General features: G+C 45.2%; 1 protein-coding gene across 1 annotated transcript in view; it reads left to right on the plus strand.

The window, feature by feature from the left end:
- The window catches only part of KIAA1109 (KIAA1109 ortholog), a 452,391-nt gene that overhangs the window by 303,542 nt on the left and 128,857 nt on the right, over positions 1-19,992 (plus strand). Inside the window, 2 exon segments of the mRNA XM_030191772.1 lie at positions 9,385-9,490; positions 11,676-11,773. Coding sequence (XP_030047632.1) covers positions 9,385-9,490; positions 11,676-11,773 — 204 coding nt within the window.

The raw sequence follows: 19,992 nt of genomic DNA on the forward strand, positions 1-19,992 counted from the left end.
AATGCTCCCAGGTTCCAATCTAATTCATGTTTAATGTTGGGTAAAATGCCATAAATAAGTAAATAAATAGAAACTTTGAATGTTGAGCACCTGATTCCCATAACATGATGCCTGTTTTAGAAGCCCTTTACCAGGAGAAAAAAAAATCTCTGCACCTATAGCAGGGTTAGGTATCCCTGTAACCAGTCCCTCCAAATGGCACACTGATTACGATTTTTTCAAATTACTACTCTACCTATGAAACGTTATTCCCTTATTATACTTCCTCTGTGTACATCCCTATGTACAAGTTGGCGGCATTTTAAAAAATTACATTTTTTTTTACAGTATCCTCCCCACCCCACCTCACCTACCTATTGCAGACCTCCTCCCCGCTCCCCCGAGCCGAAGGGTCCCACTCCCAGCGCATACCTGAAGGCAGTGTCCCTGGTGGTCTAGTGATTTTTTTTTTTTTTTCCAGTTTTTATTGAATAAAGCTCCAACATACAACCATAAATACAAATACACAGTCGGACACCCTCCAACATAGCAATGTAACATCTTCAATGTATCTTTAACCAACTGTTTATGTCCCCCTTACCCACCATCCCTCCTCCCCTCCCTCCCTCCCCCCTACTAAATTGTCAGGGTAGAGTCCGGTCGTGCCAACCACTCCGTGTATGGGTCCCAAATACGGTGATACAGCAGCAAGCGACCCAAACGCATCGCAGTCAACTTGGACATCAGCTGAATATAGTCCAATTTTCGCAGAATCGACTTCAGTCCCGGCAGAGTCTGCTGTTTCCATGCCGCCGCCAGCACCAATTTGCTGGCCACCAATATCTGAGTGGCCAGTTGGTGTGCATATTTTTTACTGCCCTGAAGTCTTATGTGTAACAAGCAATGGTCCATTTTCATGGGAAAAACAATTTTTGTGATACTCGCAATCAATTTCAGAACCCTTGTCCAATACTGTTGAGCCTGTGGGCAAGCCCACCAGATATGGACCATGTCACCCTCCATACCACATTGACGCCAGCAGAGAGCGGACCCTCCCTTAAACATCTTAGCTAGTCTCTGCGGTGTGTAATACCAACAGTATAATATTTTATAGCCATTTTCTACCAATGCATTAGAGATGGACACTTTAAGCAAAGATGTAAACACCCTTTCCCACATATGGTATTCATAAGATACTCCCAATAATATTTCCCACTTTTGTGTATAGTGCAGGATGGGCTGTGACTGTAGTAAGAGTGCTTGATACAATCTAGATATCCCTCCTTTTCCTCCTCCTCCAGCCAGTGCCCGCTCTAATTGTGTCTCCTCTAAGCACAGCTCTTCTTTTGTACGTCGCAAAATAAAATCTCTTAATTGGCGGAACTGAAAGGCGTTGGAGGCAGGAATCCCATATTCCTCCTGCACTTCCTCAAAAGTAAGAAGTTTCCCATCTTCCCACATCTGACCCAACTCCCACAGTCCCCTCTGCTCCCACTTCTTAAAACAGTGGTCTGAGGCTCCCGGGCCGAATCCTGGTGCGTATCTAATCATCATATGTAGGAAAAAAGTGCGCCCACGAAAAAAGCTAGTGCGAATTTTACTCCATGTGGTAAGTGGCCCCCCCCACAAGTGGGGGGGGGGGCACCTTTATTATCTCTTTTAGCTCCCTATCTGGTAACCAGGGTATAGCTTTCAGCGGATGGGACTCGCACCAGGACTGCTCCATAACTTTCCAAGCCTTCACCTTCCCATTATGCCACTCAGCTAGTATGCGGAGTTGGGCCGCTCTATAATAAAGCAAAAATGAAGGCACTCCCATCCCTCCATGTGTCCGTGGCTGATGCATTACTGACCTACGCACCCGTGGTGGCTTCCGCTTCCAAATGAAGGAGAAAACTGTCCGCTGCAGGCCTCTGAAAAATTTTTCAGACAACGGGATAGGTAACGCTATAAATAAATATAATATTTTAGGCAGTAAAATCATTTTAACCGCACTGATCCGCCCCATCCACGAAATTGTTAAGCCCTCCCATTTATCCAGCTCCAAAAAAAGCTCCCGTATTTTTGCCGGGAAGTTGGCCTCATAGAGGCCCTCCCACCGTTTCGTTATATTTACTCCTAGCTATTTAATTGATTTAGGCACCCATCGATAGGGAAGGTGAGCTTGCATCTCCTCCACTTGATCTGCTGGTATAGTAATATTTAAGGCCTCTGACTTTTCCATGTTGACTTTAAATCCAGCCACCCAGCCATAATCCCGCAGGGCCGCCCCTATAATTGGAAGTGACTTAACGGGGTCTGATAGTGTGAGAAGAATATCATCAGCAAACAACAGAATCCGAGTCTCTATTGGTCCCAACCTCAGTCCCTTGATATCCGGGTGTGATCTAATGTATGCTGCTAATGGTTCCACCGCCAGGGCAAAGAGGAGAGGCGACAGGGCACAGCCCTGTCGTGTTCCTTGTCCCAGTAGGAACGTGGATGACTGGCTCCCATTAACTCTAACCGATGCTGCGGGTGCCCTATACAACAAGATTAGCCAGTGTAGATAGTCCCCTGAAATACCCGCCCTCTTCAAGGTTGCAAATAAAAATGGCCAATGCACCCTGTCGAATGCCTTTTCTGCATCCAGGGAGATTATACAAAGTGGGAGTTTCTTGAGATTGGCGTACTGAATGAGATGAAGTGTCCGGCGGATATTATCAAACGTCTGACGCTCCCGTACAAAGCCCGCCTGGTCTTCGTGAATTAACTGTAGGAGGTACTGCTGCAAGCGAGCTGCCAATATAGAAGTGAAAATTTTATAGTCTACCCCCAATAGGGAGATGGGCCTATAAGAGCTGCTCAGTTGGGGATCCCTGCCTGGTTTGGGCAAAACTATAATATTCGCTAGATGCCAAGTCTCTGGCAGAGAACCTCTCTTGCCTAGGTCATTAAATACCCTCCGCAGCACAGGGGCCACAAGAGATCCAAAGGTTTTGTAGAACTTGTTAGTAAACCCGTCGGGACCCGGGGCCTTGCTGGGCGCCAGCTCTTTAATAGCATGTATTACCTCCTCTAGCTCAATTGGCCTGGAAAGCCTGGCTTGTGCGCTCTCCGTAAGAGTTGGCAGATGAACCCGATCTAAAAAAGCAGTAATCTCCCCCTCCTCTGGATTAATGTCCGGGGTATAAAGTTTCTCATAATAATGCTTAAAGATTGTTTGTATGGACCCCGGGTCTGTGATACAATCACCTTTCTCATCTTTTAAACAGAGAACTTGCGTTCTGAGTGCCTGTTGTTTTAATTTATGTGCTAAGAGTCTACTGGTTTTATTGCCAAACTCAAAATGTGACTGGCTCTGAGATGTCTGCCAACTGAAGCTCTCGAATCTCTTGTTTAAGTTTATGAGCTTGGTCTAGTAGATTTTGTGCAGGGACTCCCGAGCCCTGTCTGCTAATTAATTTCTCCACCTGCGCTAGTCTCCTACGTCCAGTTTCCTCTGCCTGGGTTTTTTCCCTGTGGATATGACAGTGGCGTAGCCAGACAGCCAGTTTGGGTGGGCCTGAGCCCAAAGTGGGTGGGCACAAAAGTTTCTCTGCTCCGCCCTACCTCCACCTCAAAATATAAATACTTTAGCTAATGAGGATCCTCAAGCTCAGTCAGCTGAAGACTTTCTCTGAAGGTGGCCAGAACTCTCTTTTACCAAGCTTGGCAGGCAGCAGCAATGACCCTAAGCCACTGATGCCAGCACCCCACACATGCTTAGCTGTCGATGGCTCAAGGATGCTGTTGCCAGAGCTTGGTAGAAGGGAGCTCAGAGGAGAGGCTTCCGGGTTAGCGCTGCTAGTAGCTGCAAGGAGATTTGAGCGGCCAGCCCAGCTGGCAGGCAGCGTGTGCGAGCCGAAGGAGCTGCCTGCGATCGAAATCGCTGCTGGGCGGGCCTGCGAGGGTGAGGGAAGATGGGGATAAAAGTTGCGGCACGCCACGGGGGAATGGTATCGCTGTGCTGCTGGGCGGGCCTGACCCCAAATTGGGTGGGCCCAGGCCCACCCGGGCCCACCCGTGGCTACGCCCCTGGGATATGAACTTTTAACGCAATAAAGTGGCCCCTCATGACTGCCTTAAAGCCCTCCCAGAGCACCCCTGGTGAGACCTCCCCGTTGTCATTAAATTGGAAATATTTTATAAGCCTTTCAAATTGGAGCACCTGAGTCACCTCAGCCAGCAACGCATCATCCAACCTCCACTGTGGAGCAGTCCGTCGCCTCTCTGAAGTCCTCAGCACAAGAATTACCGGACTATGGTCCGACCACGTACGTGGCTCAATGCGCTGGTCCCTAATGTTTCCCGTGACAGTCGTATCCCCCAGCCAAAAATCAATACGGGAAAACGAGTTGTGGACCGAGGAAAAATATGTGTAATCTCGTTGGGTGGGGTGGGCCTGCCTCCAGGTATCCCCCAAGTGCCATCTGGCCAAAAACGTTTGGAGTGCCTCTCGTCCCTGGCGGGCATATTTTACTGATGGAGAGGAATTGTCCAACTGTGGATCAGGGGTAATGTTAAAATCACCACCTACTAGTAAATTCCCCTCCCCGTGTGTCAACAGTACCCAGTCTAGGTGCCGAAAAAATTCCCCATGGTCTTCGTTGGGCCCATATACATTCAGTATAGTGTATTTTTGTGTCCCCAGTTGCATAGTTATCAAGAGAAAACGACCACCTTTGTCCCTAATGATCTTTTGAAACTGCCATGGGCGAGAATCATTGAGTGCCACCATGACCCCCTTGCTTTTAGAGCCCAACGTTTTTGATGCATAGAAAATATGTGGGTACTGGCGATGTTTGCACAACCCCTCATATTGCTTCTTTAAATGGGTCTCCTGTATCAGGGTTATGTCTATTTTTAAGCGAGTCAGCTCCCTAAACAGAAGCTGCCGCTTCATAGGCACATTTAAGCCTCTGACATTCAGGAGTGCCAGTGTTATATCTTGCATCCCTTCATCATCTTCAGGCGCCTAGAGCCCACCCCTGCACATTTGTATCTTTTGTATCCACCCATGCCACACTGCTAATCAAAACCCCTACCCTGTAACCCCCCTCCAAATGTTCCCCCCCTCCCCCCCACCCTCCTCCCCCCAACTGCACCTTGATCCTCCCTCATGTATGAAGAAGAATCTAGTGGAGGAATTGTCTCCCCTCCCCCTTCACCGCAGTATTATAGCTTTATAACTTCATTACAGGTCTCCCGTCAACAATTATAAAAACCATTATGAACTTAACTGACAAGATCTAAAAGGCTGTTACCTCTGAACAAATGTCGGGTCTCCCCCCGACATACATTAGAATATCATTGGCCCCCTTTACCCGCAGTCATGTAAGGTGACCAGCAGATTGCTGACGTTGTAAGCGCTTGTGTCCTTTGCCCACACGCTGCCATTTCGAGTGGGGCGTCTGAGTCTTGTTCTTGCTGACTCTCCCAAGGGTCTCTGCGGGAGCTTCCTGCTGTGCCTCTGGTAGCACTGCTCAAGTTTCAGCCAGTGATCTCACCTGATGCATCCGTCCATCTTTGTAAATACTAGAGCAAAAGGGTGTTTCCAGCGGTATCGGATACCCAGTTCCTGCATCCGCCTGTAACTGGTTTCAGCTCCGCTCGGCGTTTTAAGGTGGCAGCCGCCAAATCCTGGTAGATTTCTATTGGGTATGTGTCCCATTTGAAACTTTGGAGGCGTCTTGCTGCCTGGAGCACCCGCTCTTTCAGCTTGTAGTCTTGAAAGCAGGCAATAATATCACAGGGTAGATTGTTTCTCGCTGGGCCCAAGGACCTGTGAGAGCGCTCTAGGCCTACTCCCTCAGCCTCCAACGGGGTTCCCGCTTCTTCCAAAATGGCGCTCACCACTTTCTGAACCACGACTTCACAGTCAGTGTATTCCGGGGTTTCAGGTATGCCCCTGAAGCGTAAATTGTGCCGTCGGCTTCTATTCTCCAGATCCTCCAGCTCGTCTGACAGTTGTTGCTGGCCCAGACGAACATCTGCGACCGCCCGGTCCAGGGCCCCAAGCTCCTCCGAATGTTCTTCGATCCGGGTTCCACCTCTTCCACGCGACCTCCTAGATCTCTAATTTCACCCCGGAGGTCGGATCCCAGCGTCTCCAATTCCGCCTGGACCGCTTTTACATCCGTTCGAATCTCTTGCAGCCATTCTTTCAACTCCGCTAGGGGGTCCACCGCCGACGGCTCCGGTTCCTCCCCGAAGAGGCATGGGCTGTTTTGGGCTGCCTCGTCCGTTGTTTTCCCAGCGCGTGGGGGAGGGTCGCCTGCTCCTGCCTCGCGGTTCGCCGATGTTCCGCTTTTAAAGCCAAATTGGCTTAGTTCCGCTTGCGTGCTCATCGTATCTCGATACACCCGCTTTTTAGCTATCTCCGGGACTCAAAAATCTACAGCGGCGTTGCCCCTGTCGGGAGACCTCGTGCTCTTTATGCTGCGATGAGCCGGAGCGAAAGCGCTAGACCGCCATCTTCGTGGGTGATGTCACTTCCTCCGGTCTAGTGATTTCTTCGGGGCAGGAAAGATCCTCAGTCTTTCCTGCCCGCTGCCGGTGCTGACCCTCCTCCTGCCGCATCTTCTTTAAAATGGCTGCCGAGACTTACAAGGACTGCCTCGCAAGACTTCAGCAAAAGTTTCGCGAGGTCACCCCTGGAAGTCTCAGCAGCCATTATTAAAGAGCAATGTGGCTGCAGGAGGGTAAACACCGGCAGCAGGCAGGAAAGACTGGGGATCTTTCCTGCCCTGTAGACTCAGATTCCACTAGACCACCAGGGACGCTGCCTTCAGGTTTGTGCTGGGCAGTGCTTTTTTTGTAGGAAAAAAAGGTACTGGTACTCATTATGGGCGGGGTCACCATATATGGTTCCGCCCCTATGGTAGCCACACCTCTTATACCAGCTGTGGCGCAAATGAACAGGTATCATTGAAAATATTATACCAGTATAGGAGAAAAACATAACTTGTGATTTTTTTTTCATTATAAATAATTTCTGTAAGCTGTTACAGCTCCAGTATACCCAGTGCAAAATAAAATAGATGTAAATTCTCAAATTGGACATATTCCAAACACTAAAATGAAAATGATTTTTTTCTACCTTTGTTGTCTGGCGACTTTGTTTTTCTGATATGTTGTTCCCAGTCTCTGATTCTGCTGCTCTCTATTCCCTTAACTCCGTTTCCAGGGCTTCCTTACCATTTATTTCTTTACTTTCCTCTTCATTTCTTGCCCTACATCCATAGGTAAAAGCTGGGTCCTCCACGGACTTGACTGGAAGAGGTATAGAGTGGATCCAGCTTTTGCCTGTTTTCTCCGTCAGTATTCATCTCCTTCCTCTTTCTTCCCTCTTCTCCATCCATATGCATCTCCTTCCTCTCTCTTCCCTCTCATCCATCCATGTCCAGCATTTCTCCTCTCTCCTCCCCTCCATCCATGTTCATTGCACTTCCTCTCTCCTCCCTCCCCTCCATCCATATGCATCTCCTTCCTCTCTCTTTCCTCTCATCCATCTATGTCCAGCTTTATTCCTCTCCCCGCTCCATGATCCATGTCCAGCATTTCAGCTCTCTCCCCTTCTCTCCATCCATTTCCAGAATTTCTCCTCTCTCCCCTAAATCCATGTGCATCTCCTCCTCTGCCTTCCCTCCCCTCCATTCATGTCCAGCCTTTCTACTTCCTCTGTATTCCCTCCCTTCCCTCAATCCATGTCCAGCATTTCTCCTCTCTCCCTTCCCCTCCATCCGTGTGCATCTCCTTCCTCTGTCTTTTCTTCCCTCCAACATTTCTTCTCTCTTCCTGCCCTCCACTCCATCCATGTCCAGCATTTCTCCTCTCTCCTCCATCCATGTGCATCTACTTTCTGTCTTATCTCTTCTCCATTCATGTCCGGCATTTCTCCTGCCCTCCCCTCCATCCATGTCCAGCAGCTCTCCTCTCTCCCCTGTCCTCTCCTCCCATCCATGTCCAGCGATTCTCCTTTGCCCCTATCCTCCCCTCCATGTCCAGCGATTCTCCTGTCTCTCCTGTCCTCTTCTCCCGTCCATGTCCAATGATTCCGCCTTTGCGGAAACAGGAAATACATCAGAAGAAGGCGGAACACTGAGAGGGAAGGGAAGGCTAGAGGCGAGCCTGCTGCTTTTACTGCCGGTCTGCCGCCGCTGCAACTTGAGGTAAAATTAAAGATTTAAACGCAGGGCGGTAGCAGGAACAGAAAGGAGGGCTGTTGGGGAGCTGAGGGCAGGTGAGCCAGCCCTGGGAAAAAGGTGCCAGTACGCTGTACTGGCACAAAAAAAGCACTGGCACTTGGGAGTCTGTGACCCTGCAGATTTTGGGTGTGTGGGGGGGGGGGGGGGGGGGGGGGGGGGTGGGAGGAGAGACAAGCCAGCTCGCACTCCCAGAACAACCAGCTCGCAAGATGCCGGTCGAGTCAGCTCCAGCACACCACTGGATCCTCCCCATCTCTTTTCTGGTGTCCACTGTTGACCAAATTCTACTGTCTATTAACTTTTTCTTTACATAACATCAACACAGCCCAACATGTAAATCTAGGCACTTTCTCATATATGTGTCATCGAAATCTCTCCAGCCCCCTCCCCCCCCATCTAGGCATCTCAGGTATACACTGTCTCATATCAGAAACCAAGATTTTGTGGGAGGTTGATTCTGTGATGGAGCAAAACTCCTCTCCACAGAGCCTTTTATGTTGATATTACTGTTTTTTTAAATATTATTTTTATTTTCAAATAAAAGTTTCCTGTTTTTTTTTTTCACACACAGTTCTCTATTTTACTGTACCGTTCTGGCTTTGTATATCACCTGCAAACCTGAAAGCTATCAAAGCTGTGTACATTCAGGCACAGGGGCTATTGTTCTGTTCTTGGAGAGCTCACAATCGGAGTTTGTACCTTAGGCAATAGAGAGTTGTGCCCAAGATCACAAGGAGCCTCAGCAGGATTGAGCCTGGCTTTTCTGGTTCTCTTCCAACGGTTCTAACCGTTAAGCTTCTCCTCCTAACTTTGTGCCCTGTTGGCGTTCTCTAACAATCAACCCTTATATCTAATCATATCAGTGTGACACTGTACAGGATAAGGTTTACTCAAGAGCTAGGGTAATCTGTAGTAATTGTTCTCCAAAGCAGCATCTGAAAAAGATGTGAAAGCTTGCCCTTCACCTTATTAAAAGGTTTGTTTATTTTATGGGGTGGATCAGTTGCAGTGAATATGGATGGTTTCCTCAAACATATTAGAACTTAACAACTCTACCACAAGGTGGCGAGTCATTCTGCTACTGTTTTCCAATAACAGATAAGTTGTTCTTTCATGGTTACATTTAGAGATCCTTGAGTACTCATATCAATATAACTCTCTATTGGTTTCATGGCAGGTTGGTTCATTTGAGCATAATCTCACCACAGATCTTCTAAACCATCTGGTATTTGTGCAGAAAGTCTTTATGAAGGAGGTCAATGAAGTCATACAAAAGGTTTCTGGTAGGTTGAATAGGCTGGCTTTTGCTTTCTTTTATTGCTTTACCTGCTCCTCTGAACTATTCCAAGAATGTGTTTTGTTTGGCATGCTTAGTAGATTAACAGACTCATTTTCGAAAGAGAAGGACGTCCATCTTTCGACATAAATCGGAAGATGGACGTCCTCACAGAGACGTCCAAATCGGTATAATCAAAACCCAATTTTGGACGTCTCCAACTGCAGTCCGTTGCATGGACGTCCAAATTTCAAGGGGGTGTGTCGGACGCTTAGCGAAGGTGGGACTTTGGGCGTGCCTAACACTTGGACGTCTTTGACCCATAATCAAAAAAAGCAAGGACGTCCCTGACGAACACTTGGACGTTTTCACCCGGACATGTTTTTTTTTTTTAAGAATAAGGCACAAAAAGGTGCCCGAAATGACCAGAGGGAATTGGGGATGACCTCCCGTTACTCCCCAGTGGTCACTAACCCCCTCCCACCGTCAAAAAAAACATCTTTAAAAATATTTTGTGCCAGCCTCAGATGTCATACTCAGATCCATGACAGCGCATGAAGGCCCCAGGAGAAGTTTTAGTGGGTACTGCAGTGCACTTCAGACAGGCGGACCCAGGCCCATACCCCCCCCCCCCCCCACCACCTGTTACATTTGTGGAGGAAACAGCGAGCTCTCCAAAACCCACCACAAATCCACTGTACCCATATATAGGTGCCACCCCTAAGTGCTATGGTAGTGGTGTACAGTTGGGGGTAGTGGGTTTTGGGGAGGTTTTGAGGGGGCTCAGCACACAAGGTAAGGGAGCTATGTTCCTGGGAGCATTTTATGAAGTCCACTGTAGTGCCCCCCAGGGTGCCCGGTTGGTGTCCTGGCATGTCAGGGGGACCAGTGCACTACAAATGCTCGCTCCTCCCATGTCCAAATGGCTTGCATTTGGTTGTTTTTGACATGGACATCTTTGGTTTCGGAAATCACCAAAAGTCACAAACGTCCAAATCCAAGGATGTCCAAATTTAAGGATTTGGACGTCTCTGACAGTATTTTCGAAACGAAAGATGGACATCTCTCTTTTTTCGAAAATACGGTTTTCCCGCCCCTGGATTTTGATGTTTTGCAAAGACGTCCAAATCGCAACTTGGACATTTCTTTCGAAAATGCCCCTCTGTGCCACCTAGATGTCTGTAATTTCTTGGTGAAAATATAAATATTGACAAAAAAAAAAAAAATCTGTGAAATAATAAAGTATGCATAATATGCCTTAGTTCTGTATAAGAATTAGGCAATGTGAATAATGTTGTAAAGTGTTTGGTTTTCACTGAAGAGTATAGGGGTCTCTCATGCTATGTGATGCTGTTGTTTGGGTCTCACACTTCTTGCCTTTCTGTGCCACCAAATTCCAGTCTGTGTTCTTTGCAGCATGTGCTTGTAGGTAGGAAAAGGCACTAACTTGTAAATCTCCCCCTTTGATGATATTTACATTTTGGAAGTTCATAGTTTTATACCCAATACTATAAAACAAAGGTGACAAACCATGAGTCAATTTTACCCTTGCGCTTTGAAATCAAGATTTATTAAGTAAGTGTACAGGTATTCTCCTTTTGAAACTTGCTGTAGCTACAAAGTACCTGCAGACTTTTGAAATTGTTTTGGGCAAGTAGTGTATTCAAGGAAAATAAAGCACGCAAACTTAAAAATACAATTTATCGGTATTATTTTCTAGTCCTACCCAAAACATGACTCCCCAAATGTGACTCAAGGTATGCAACTTGTGAGGCATTACACGCATTCTTAGCCCTGTTGAGAAAAAGCATTTATCAAAAAGCCAGTTCGTGCACCCACACTAATAGCTTTGAAAATTGGCCTTTGTAGAACCAGAGTTTTGAAAAGGAATACCTGTTAAGTGAATGTCCTAAAATGTCAGGAACCATGATAATATAGCACAAAAGCCAAAACTGTAAGAATAAATATGATGATGTTGCTGTATTTCATGCAAGATCAGCAAAGTTAAATGATACAGATTTTGCATTTTACTTTTAGAATCTATTTCTGTACAAGGTATTAATAGTTGTAGCCACTATTACACTGCCAAGGAGGATCTTTTTGTTGAGCTGTGCGTTAGTATTCCCTTTCGTTTTTATGCTTTAGAATGAGAAGTCATTAGAAATACGTAATAATTTAAAATCTCTTTGCAGGAGGAGAGCAACCTATTCCTCTTTGGAATGAACCTGATGGCACAACAGATGGCGAGAAACCTAAAATTCTCCTCTACTCATTGAACTTGCGATTTAAGGTGGTGTTAAGGCAATAATCAAACATATTAGAACTTAAATACCATTTTGGACTCAAACAGGATCTTAATATGCTTTACATATGTGCATGCAGTGTGTTCTTTGTTTTGAATGATTAGACATCTCCTTTCTGGTGCTTCACATTTATTATTATTATTTATTGCATTTGTATCCCACCTTTTCCCACCTATTTGCAGGCTCAAAGTGGCTTCCATAGTTTTGCAACACAATTATTCTTGGATGTCAGGTATAATTATTGTAGTACAGAGGTTAGTTAAGGGAGAAGTAGAGAGTAGAAGGGAGGCGTTTTCTATTTCTATTTCTGTTGATGGCTCTCTCATTCTCCCTGTCTCCTCAGCTCGAAACCTTGGGGTCATCTTTGACTCTTCTCTCTCCTTCTCTGCTCATATCCAGCAGACCGCCAAGACCTGTCGTTTCTTTCTTTACAACATCCGTAAAATCCGCCCCTTTCTTTCCGAGCACTCTACCAAAACCCTCATCCACACCCTTGTCACCTCTCGTTTAGACTACTGCAATCTGCTTCTTGCTGGCCTCCCACTTAGTCACCTCTCCCCTCTCCAGTCGGTTCAAAACTCTGCTGCCCGTCTCATCTTCCGCCAGGGTCGCTTTACTCATACTACCCCTCTCCTCAAGACCCTTCACTGGCTCCCTATCCGTTTTCGCATCCTGTTCAAACTTCTTCTACTAACCTATAAATGTATTCACTATGCTGCTCCCCAGTATCTCTCCACACTCGTCCTTCCCTACACCCCTTCCCGTGCACTCCGCTCCATGGATAAATCCTTCTTATCTGTTCCCTTCTCCACTACTGCCAACTCCAGACTTCGCGCCTTCTATCTCGCTGCACCTACGCCTGGAATAAACTTCCTGAGCCCCTACGTCTTGCCCCATCCTTGGCCACCTTTAAATCTAGACTGAAAACCCACCTCTTTAACATTGCTTTTGACTCGTAACCACTTGTAACCACTCGCCTCCACCTACCCTCCTCTCTTCCTTCCGTTCACATTAATTGATTTGATTTGCTTACTTTATTTATTTTTTGTCTATTAGATTGTAAGCTCTTTGAGCAGGGACTGTCTTTCTTCTATGTTTGTACAGCGCTGCGTATGCCTTGTAGCGCTATAGAAATGCTAAATAGTAGTAGTAGTAGTAGTAACAGTAGGTTTTCAGCAGTGGATTAGTAAGGTTCTAGGTTTTCATTGTATGCTTTGTTGAAGAGATATGTCTTGAGGGATTTACGAAAGGTAGTTGTTTCGTTGATTGTTTTCAGGTTTCTAGGTAATGCGTTCCACAACTTTGTGCCCAAGTACGAGAAGGTGGTATCATGCATCAGCTTGTATTTTAGTCCTTTGCAGCTGGGGAAGTGCAGGTCGAGAAATTTCGGGATGATTTTGTGGCGTTTCTGGGAGGTAGATCCACAAGGTTCAACATGTAAGTTGGGGCGTCTGACCAGTGTGCAGATCTTAAATGTAATACGTTCCTTAAGTGGGAGCCAGTGAGTTTCTCTCTTAAGGGTTTTGCACTTTCATATTTAGGTTTTCCAAATATGAGTCTGGCTGCAGTATTCTGAGCAGTTTGGAGTTTCTTGATGTTCTCTTCTTTGCAGCCTGCGTATAGTGCATTGCAGTAGTCAATATGACTTATTACCATTGACTTTATCAGGGTACGGAATACGTATCTCGGGAAGAAAGGTTTTACTCTTTTGAGTTTCCACATGGAGTAGAACATCTTTTTCGTCGTGGTCGTCGAGAGTAAGGTTTTGATCAATAGTGACTCCTAGAATCTTCAAGTTTTGGGAGACAGGCAGAGAACAGTATGATGTGGTTATGGTGGAGAAGGTTTTTGTGTTATGTTTTGAGGAAGAACAAGACATTGTGTTTTTTCTGCATTTAGTTTCAGCTGGAATGCATCTGCCCAGGAGTGCATTATTTGCATTATTTATGACATTAGATAGATGATATCATGGATGGAGCCTATATCAGAACAGTAACTGAATTTTCCAGAAGGAGGTGTCATTGTGGTTGCATGGAGTTCCCCTCAGTTGTTTGTTTTGTGGAGCCCAGCAGTTGGGAAATATTTTTCTTTGCTCTTCAGTCTTTACTGCTTTAAATATAAGGTATTTTGCAGCCTATTTTTCTTCCCATTAATAGATTAGATAGTTTTTTGTTGAAGTTCTAAGTGTCTTTAATTTTTCTATAGGTCCAGTTCTGCAGTAATATCAAGACATTGGAGGGCATTGGTCAGCCTTATTTTAAGATTGAGCTGTTTGATCTTGCTGTAGTGATTTGCTTTCTTTTATTTTAATCATCAGTGCCCAAAAGGAGAAGCAGGTGACATCTTCAAAATGGTGTCACATGATAGTAACATAGTAGATGACAGCAGAAAAAGACCTGCACGGTCCATCTAGTCTGCCCACGATAAACTCATATGTGTATACCTTACCTTGATTTGTACCTGTCTCTCTCAGGGCACAGACCGTATAAGTCTGTGCAGCAGTATTTCCCGCCTCCCAACCACCAGTCCCGCCTCCCATCACCGGCTCCGGCACAGACCCCGTATAAGTCTGCCTCCCCCATCCTAGCCTCTCAACCACCAACCCCTCTTCCCCCCGCCACCCAATTTCAGCTAAGCTTCTGTGGATCCATTCCTTCTGCACAGGATTCCTTTATGCCTGTCCCACGCATGCTTGAATTCCGTTACTGTTTTCATCTCCACCACCTCCCGCGGGAGGGCATTCCAAGCGTTCACCACCCTCTCCGTGAAGAAATACTTCCTGACATCTTTCCTGAGTCTGCCCCCCTTCAATCTCATTTCATGTCCTCTCGTTCTACCGCCTTCCCATCTCCGGAAAAGATTCGTTTGCGGATTAATACCTTTCAAATATTTGAACGTCTGTATCATATCACCCCTGTTCCTCCTTTCCTCTAGAGTATACATGTTCAGGTCAGCAAGTCTCTCTTCATACGTCTTGGAACGCAACTCCCATACCATCCTCGTAGCTTTTCTTTGTACCGCTTCCATTTTTTTAACATCCTTCGCAAGGTACGGCCTCCAAAACTGAACACAATACTCCAGGTGGGGCCTCACCAACGTCTTATACAGGGGCATTAAAACCTCCTTTTTTCTGCTGGTCACACCTCTCTCTATACAGCCTAGCAACCTTCTCGCTACGGCCACCGCCTTGTCGCACTGTTTCATCGCCTTTAGGTCCTCAGATACTATCACCCCAAGATCCCTCTCCCCGTCCGTGTCTATCAGGCTCTCCCCACCTAACACATACGCCTCCCTTGATTTCTACTCCCTAAGTGCATCAACTTTGCATTTCTTCGCATTGAATTTTAATTGCCAAACGTTAGACCATTTTTCCAGCTTCTCAGATCTTTTTTCATGTTTTCCACTCCCTCCGGGGTGTCCACTCTGTTGCAAATCTTGGTGTCATCCGCAAAAGGCAAACTTTACCTTGTAACCCTTCGGCAATGTCACTCAACTTGAAAGCACTCAACACAACTTGAAAGCAAGTGGCTGAGAAAATAAAGGCTAAAGAGTTAGCGTTCCAGAAATACAAAAAAATCTCAAGTAGAGGAACACGGGGAGGAATACCGGATGAAACTGAAAGAAGCCAAGAGAGAGGTACGTCTGGCGAAGGCGCAAGCGGAAGAACAAATGGCTAGAAATATACGGAGGGGAGACAAAAACTTCTTCAGGTATATTAGTGAAAGGAGAAAGACGACTAAAAAGGGGATTGTGAGACTAAAAGATACAGCAAAACGTTATGTAGAAAATGATGAAGAAAAAGCCAATTTGCTAAACAGATACTTTTGTTCTGTTTTTACTGAAGAAAATCCTGGGTTAGGACCTAGAGGGACTGGCAAAAGTACACCTGAAAACGAAGTGGATAGAGCACCGTTCACGGAAGAGAGTGTATATGAACAACTTGGAAAGCTAAAGGTGGACAAAGCCATGGGACCGGATGGGATCCACCCCAGAATACTGAGGGAACTCAGAGAGGTTCTGGCGGGTCCTCTTAAAGATTTGTTTAATAAATCCTTGGAGACAGGAGAGGTTCCAAGGGATTGGAGAATGGTGGAGGTGGTTGATGTTGACATATGTGTCCTCTGTCTGAGAAATAGGCACAATATCCCTTAGAAAGTCGAGAAAATCTCAAGCTACAGACAATGTCTGGTTTAGGTTTATCCATCTGTGGGGCAAATAATACATCTCTATCTGTTGCTTTAGCTCTTTCAAGTTCCTTATTGATAGAGTAAGGAGAGTAACCTCTGTCAAGAAACCTTTGTGTCATAGGTACTGTCTGATTCTCAAATTCAGAATATTACTGCATGAAACATCTTAATCTTAAAAAACTAAGAAAATAACAAGTTCTAGTATGGAAGCAAAATGTAGAAAGTGATATTTGCCAGTGGGTTTTCTGTAAACCGTGGTGTCAAAGCTGTAACTTCCTTTAATAATTGGAATGTCCACAAACACAATCTGTTCCGATCATAGTGCATTGTGAATTTCAAATTAAGGTCTAATGAATTTAGCTAAGCATGAAACTAATGTAATCTATCTACATCTCCTTTCCAAAGTACTAGAATGTCATCTATATATCTTTATTCAAAAATAGGATACGGCCACTGTTGTTCGAAACAAATATTATTTCACCAGCTGAAGTGGCCAAAAACATACAACAGTTGCTATTTGTGTTATATAAATGGAGGAAAAAAGCCTCTGTATTCCCGCTTCAGAACATAATCGCGTCTGTTGCACCGGGATGGAATTTTCATTGGCTAAAAAACCTCCAATTGTAACTTTAGTAAACAAATAATCACATCTAACGAACACTTAGCTTTAGTGCCGCCAATGTAGTTGCAATTTGGTTTCACTCTTGTACGCCCGACAGGGTCCGTTTCCCCGTCGCAGGCTTTATCAAGGGAACAACCTCATGCTACGATGTGAATCTGCTTGCTATGCTGTGCGATCGCCAGTATTCCTTTACTGGCAAAGTTGCTGGAATGCTTTGTAGCAAAACTGTTATCAGATTTTTTTATAATAGTTCATACTCCACTCGGGTATCAATAGAAATCAAACAAAATAAAACATGGAAAAGAAAATAAGATGATACCTTTTTTATTGGACATAACTTAATACATTTCTTGATTAGCTTTCGAAGGTTGTCCTTCTTCGTCAGATCATCTTCTTTTCCATGTTTTATTTTGTTTGATTTCTATTGATAACCTTAAGAGTGGACTAACACGGCTACCACACTCCTCCACTCGGGTATAAATCACAGTTCAGTTTTAGGTGTTAATAATTAAATAACTCTTATAAAACCTCCAAACTTATAGTCAGCTTCGCATAAAATCATTAAATCAAATTTTGCAAAATTGTGGCAATGTGCAAAACCAATTTTTTTATTTTTTATGCTAATTGTGCTCGGTATCAGGGTGTACCCTCTTGCATCGGTTCGTCATCCAGTTTTTAGGGTCTGTCCCCTTAAAACATCATCGCACCCTACCGCCTACCATGGTATTTCATTACTCTGCAGTTCTCATATTTAATGTCCCAATCATACCACGTAGCGGGGTACTTATCTTTAACTCTTATCCTGGTGACTTTGCTCCTGCTGGGTGCACCCCAAATCATAAGTACATAAGTACATAAGTAGTGCCATACTGGGAAAGACCAAAGGTCCATCTAGCCCAGCATCCTGTCACCGACAGTGGCCAATCCAGGTCAAGGGCACCTGGCACGCTCCCCAAACGTAAAAACATTCCAGACAAGTTATACCTAAAAATGCGGAATTTTTCCAAGTCCATTTAATAGCGGTCTATGGACTTGTCCTTTAGGAATCTATCTAACCCCTTTTTAAACTCCGTCAAGCTAACCGCCCGTACCACGTTTTCCGGCAACGAATTCCAGAGTCTAATTACACGTTGGGTGAAGAAAAATTTTCTCCGATTCGTTTTAAAATTTACCACACTGTAGCTTCAACTCATGCCCTCTAGTCCTAGTATTTTGGATAGCGTGAACAGTCGCTTCACATCCACCCGATCCATTCCACTCATTATTTTATACACTTCTATCATATCTCCCTCAGCCGTCTCTTCTCCAAGCTGAAAAGCCCTAGCCTTCTCAGCCTCTCTTCATAGGAAAGTCGTCCCATCCCCACTATCATTTTCGTCGCCCTTCGCTGTACCTTTTCCAATTCTACTATATCTTTTTTGAGATACGGAGACCAGTACTGAACACAATACTCCAGGTGCGGTCGCACCATGGAGCGATACAACGGCATTATAACATCCGCACACCTGGACTCCATACCCTTCCTAATAACACCCAACATTCTATTCGCTTTCCTAGCCGCAGCAGGAATCAGTGATATGTAAACAAGTAAATCAAATTTTCAAAGGTGTTCATCGTCCTGGATGTTAAAATCTCGGTAGTTCCCGACATGCATACATGATGGACTAGAAGAAAAACAAACATCTTGTAAAAAACATGGGAGCTTCAACATTCTACCTTAATTTTCATTATTTCCAAGATATAACTAATAACAATATTAGCTATATCCTTCATTTCAATATATCTGTATCTCTTCTTATTCATAATGTCTCTTGTACATTCATAGTGGCTAACCTTCGATGGATCAGCCTCACCTCCTCTCAACCGGCAGGGCAACGCCGGTGCATGCGCAGTAGCAGCTCACCAATCTTCCACCAACCCCTTTTAAACTTACGAAAGATGTGTCAGTTTTAACCAGTTTTGACAGTTTGCATCCTCTACAGTTTGGATTTCATTCATTCCATTAAACAGAGGCAGGATTCTTAGCTATTACATCAGAAGCCAAATCATTGTTTGCACATGGTAAGGCCGCATTATTACTACGGTCTGATCTTCCTGCGGCCTTCAACGCAGTAGATTATGATAGTTTACTATATAAATTGATCCTTTTGGGTCTTGTAGGTCTAACGTGCTATGCTGGATTAAGGAGTTTTTGACTCTAGGTGTTAACAAGTTAAAATGAAGAACACCTTACGGAGTTCCCCAAGGATCCCCACTTTCCCCGACACTTTAAATAGATCCAACTCTCTACCCTGCTGCATTTCCCCCGTCCTTTATATTTCCTCCTGCCTCACTTCTCCCCCATCCCTCTTCAAGCCACTTCGATTCTATGTAATTCAGATCCCCTATCTTATTATGAGGTCCTTTTACAAAGGCATTCTAGCGTTTTTAGTGTGCGCTAAACTTAAGCATGCGCTGAACTCTAGGGATGCTTATATTTTCCTATGGGAGTCTCTAGCGTTTAGCACGCACTAAAAACACTGCTGCGCCTTTGTAAAAGACCCCCTGTATTTCTTAGTTTCATGTAAACCACATTGAAACAATTCTAGTTGGAAAATGCAGGCTAGAAATACTGTAAAATAATAAAAATACCTCACTGTTCCGTTTACAGGTTCTGCAGAATACCGTAGCCAGATTGATTTTAGTAAAAAAAAAAAAAAAAAGAAGATATGATCACGTGACTCCTTGCCTGATTCAGTTGCATTGACTTCCAGTAAAGGCCAGAGGTTCCCCCCCCCCCCCCCCCCTCATAACAACTTTCTCCAGTGCTTCTGATGGAGCTGCAGCAATTCCACTTTATGAGCCTAGTTTAAGATTCTCCCAATCACCACATGCGGGTGAATTTGCCTGATTTTCAATCTGCCCATGTGGTGCACTTGTTTCAACCTGAGCAAAACTCCATTGCCAAACTGAGGCACGCGTGCTTTACTCATACTACCCCTGTCCTCAAGACCCTTCACTGGCTCCCTATCCGTTTTCGTATCCTGTTCAAACTTCTTCTACTAACCTATAAATGTACTCACTCTGCTGCTTCCCAGTATCTCTCCACACTCGTCCTTCCCTACACCCCTTCCCGTGCACTCCGCTCCATGGATAAATCCTTCTTATCTGTTCCCTTCTCCACTACTGCCAACTCCAGACTTCGCGCCTTCTGTCTTGCTGCACCCTACGCCTGGAATAAACTTCCTGAGCCCCTACGTCTTGCCCCATCCTTGGCCACCTTTAAATCTAGACTGAAAGCCCACCTCTTTAACATTGCTTTTGACTCGTAACCACTTGTAACCACTCGCCTCCACCTACCCTCCTCTCTTCCTTCCCGTTCACATTAATTGATTTGATTTGCTTACTTTATTTATTT

Source organism: Microcaecilia unicolor, chromosome 2, assembly GCF_901765095.1.
Source record: "Microcaecilia unicolor chromosome 2, aMicUni1.1, whole genome shotgun sequence".
NCBI lineage: Eukaryota > Metazoa > Chordata > Amphibia > Gymnophiona > Siphonopidae > Microcaecilia > Microcaecilia unicolor.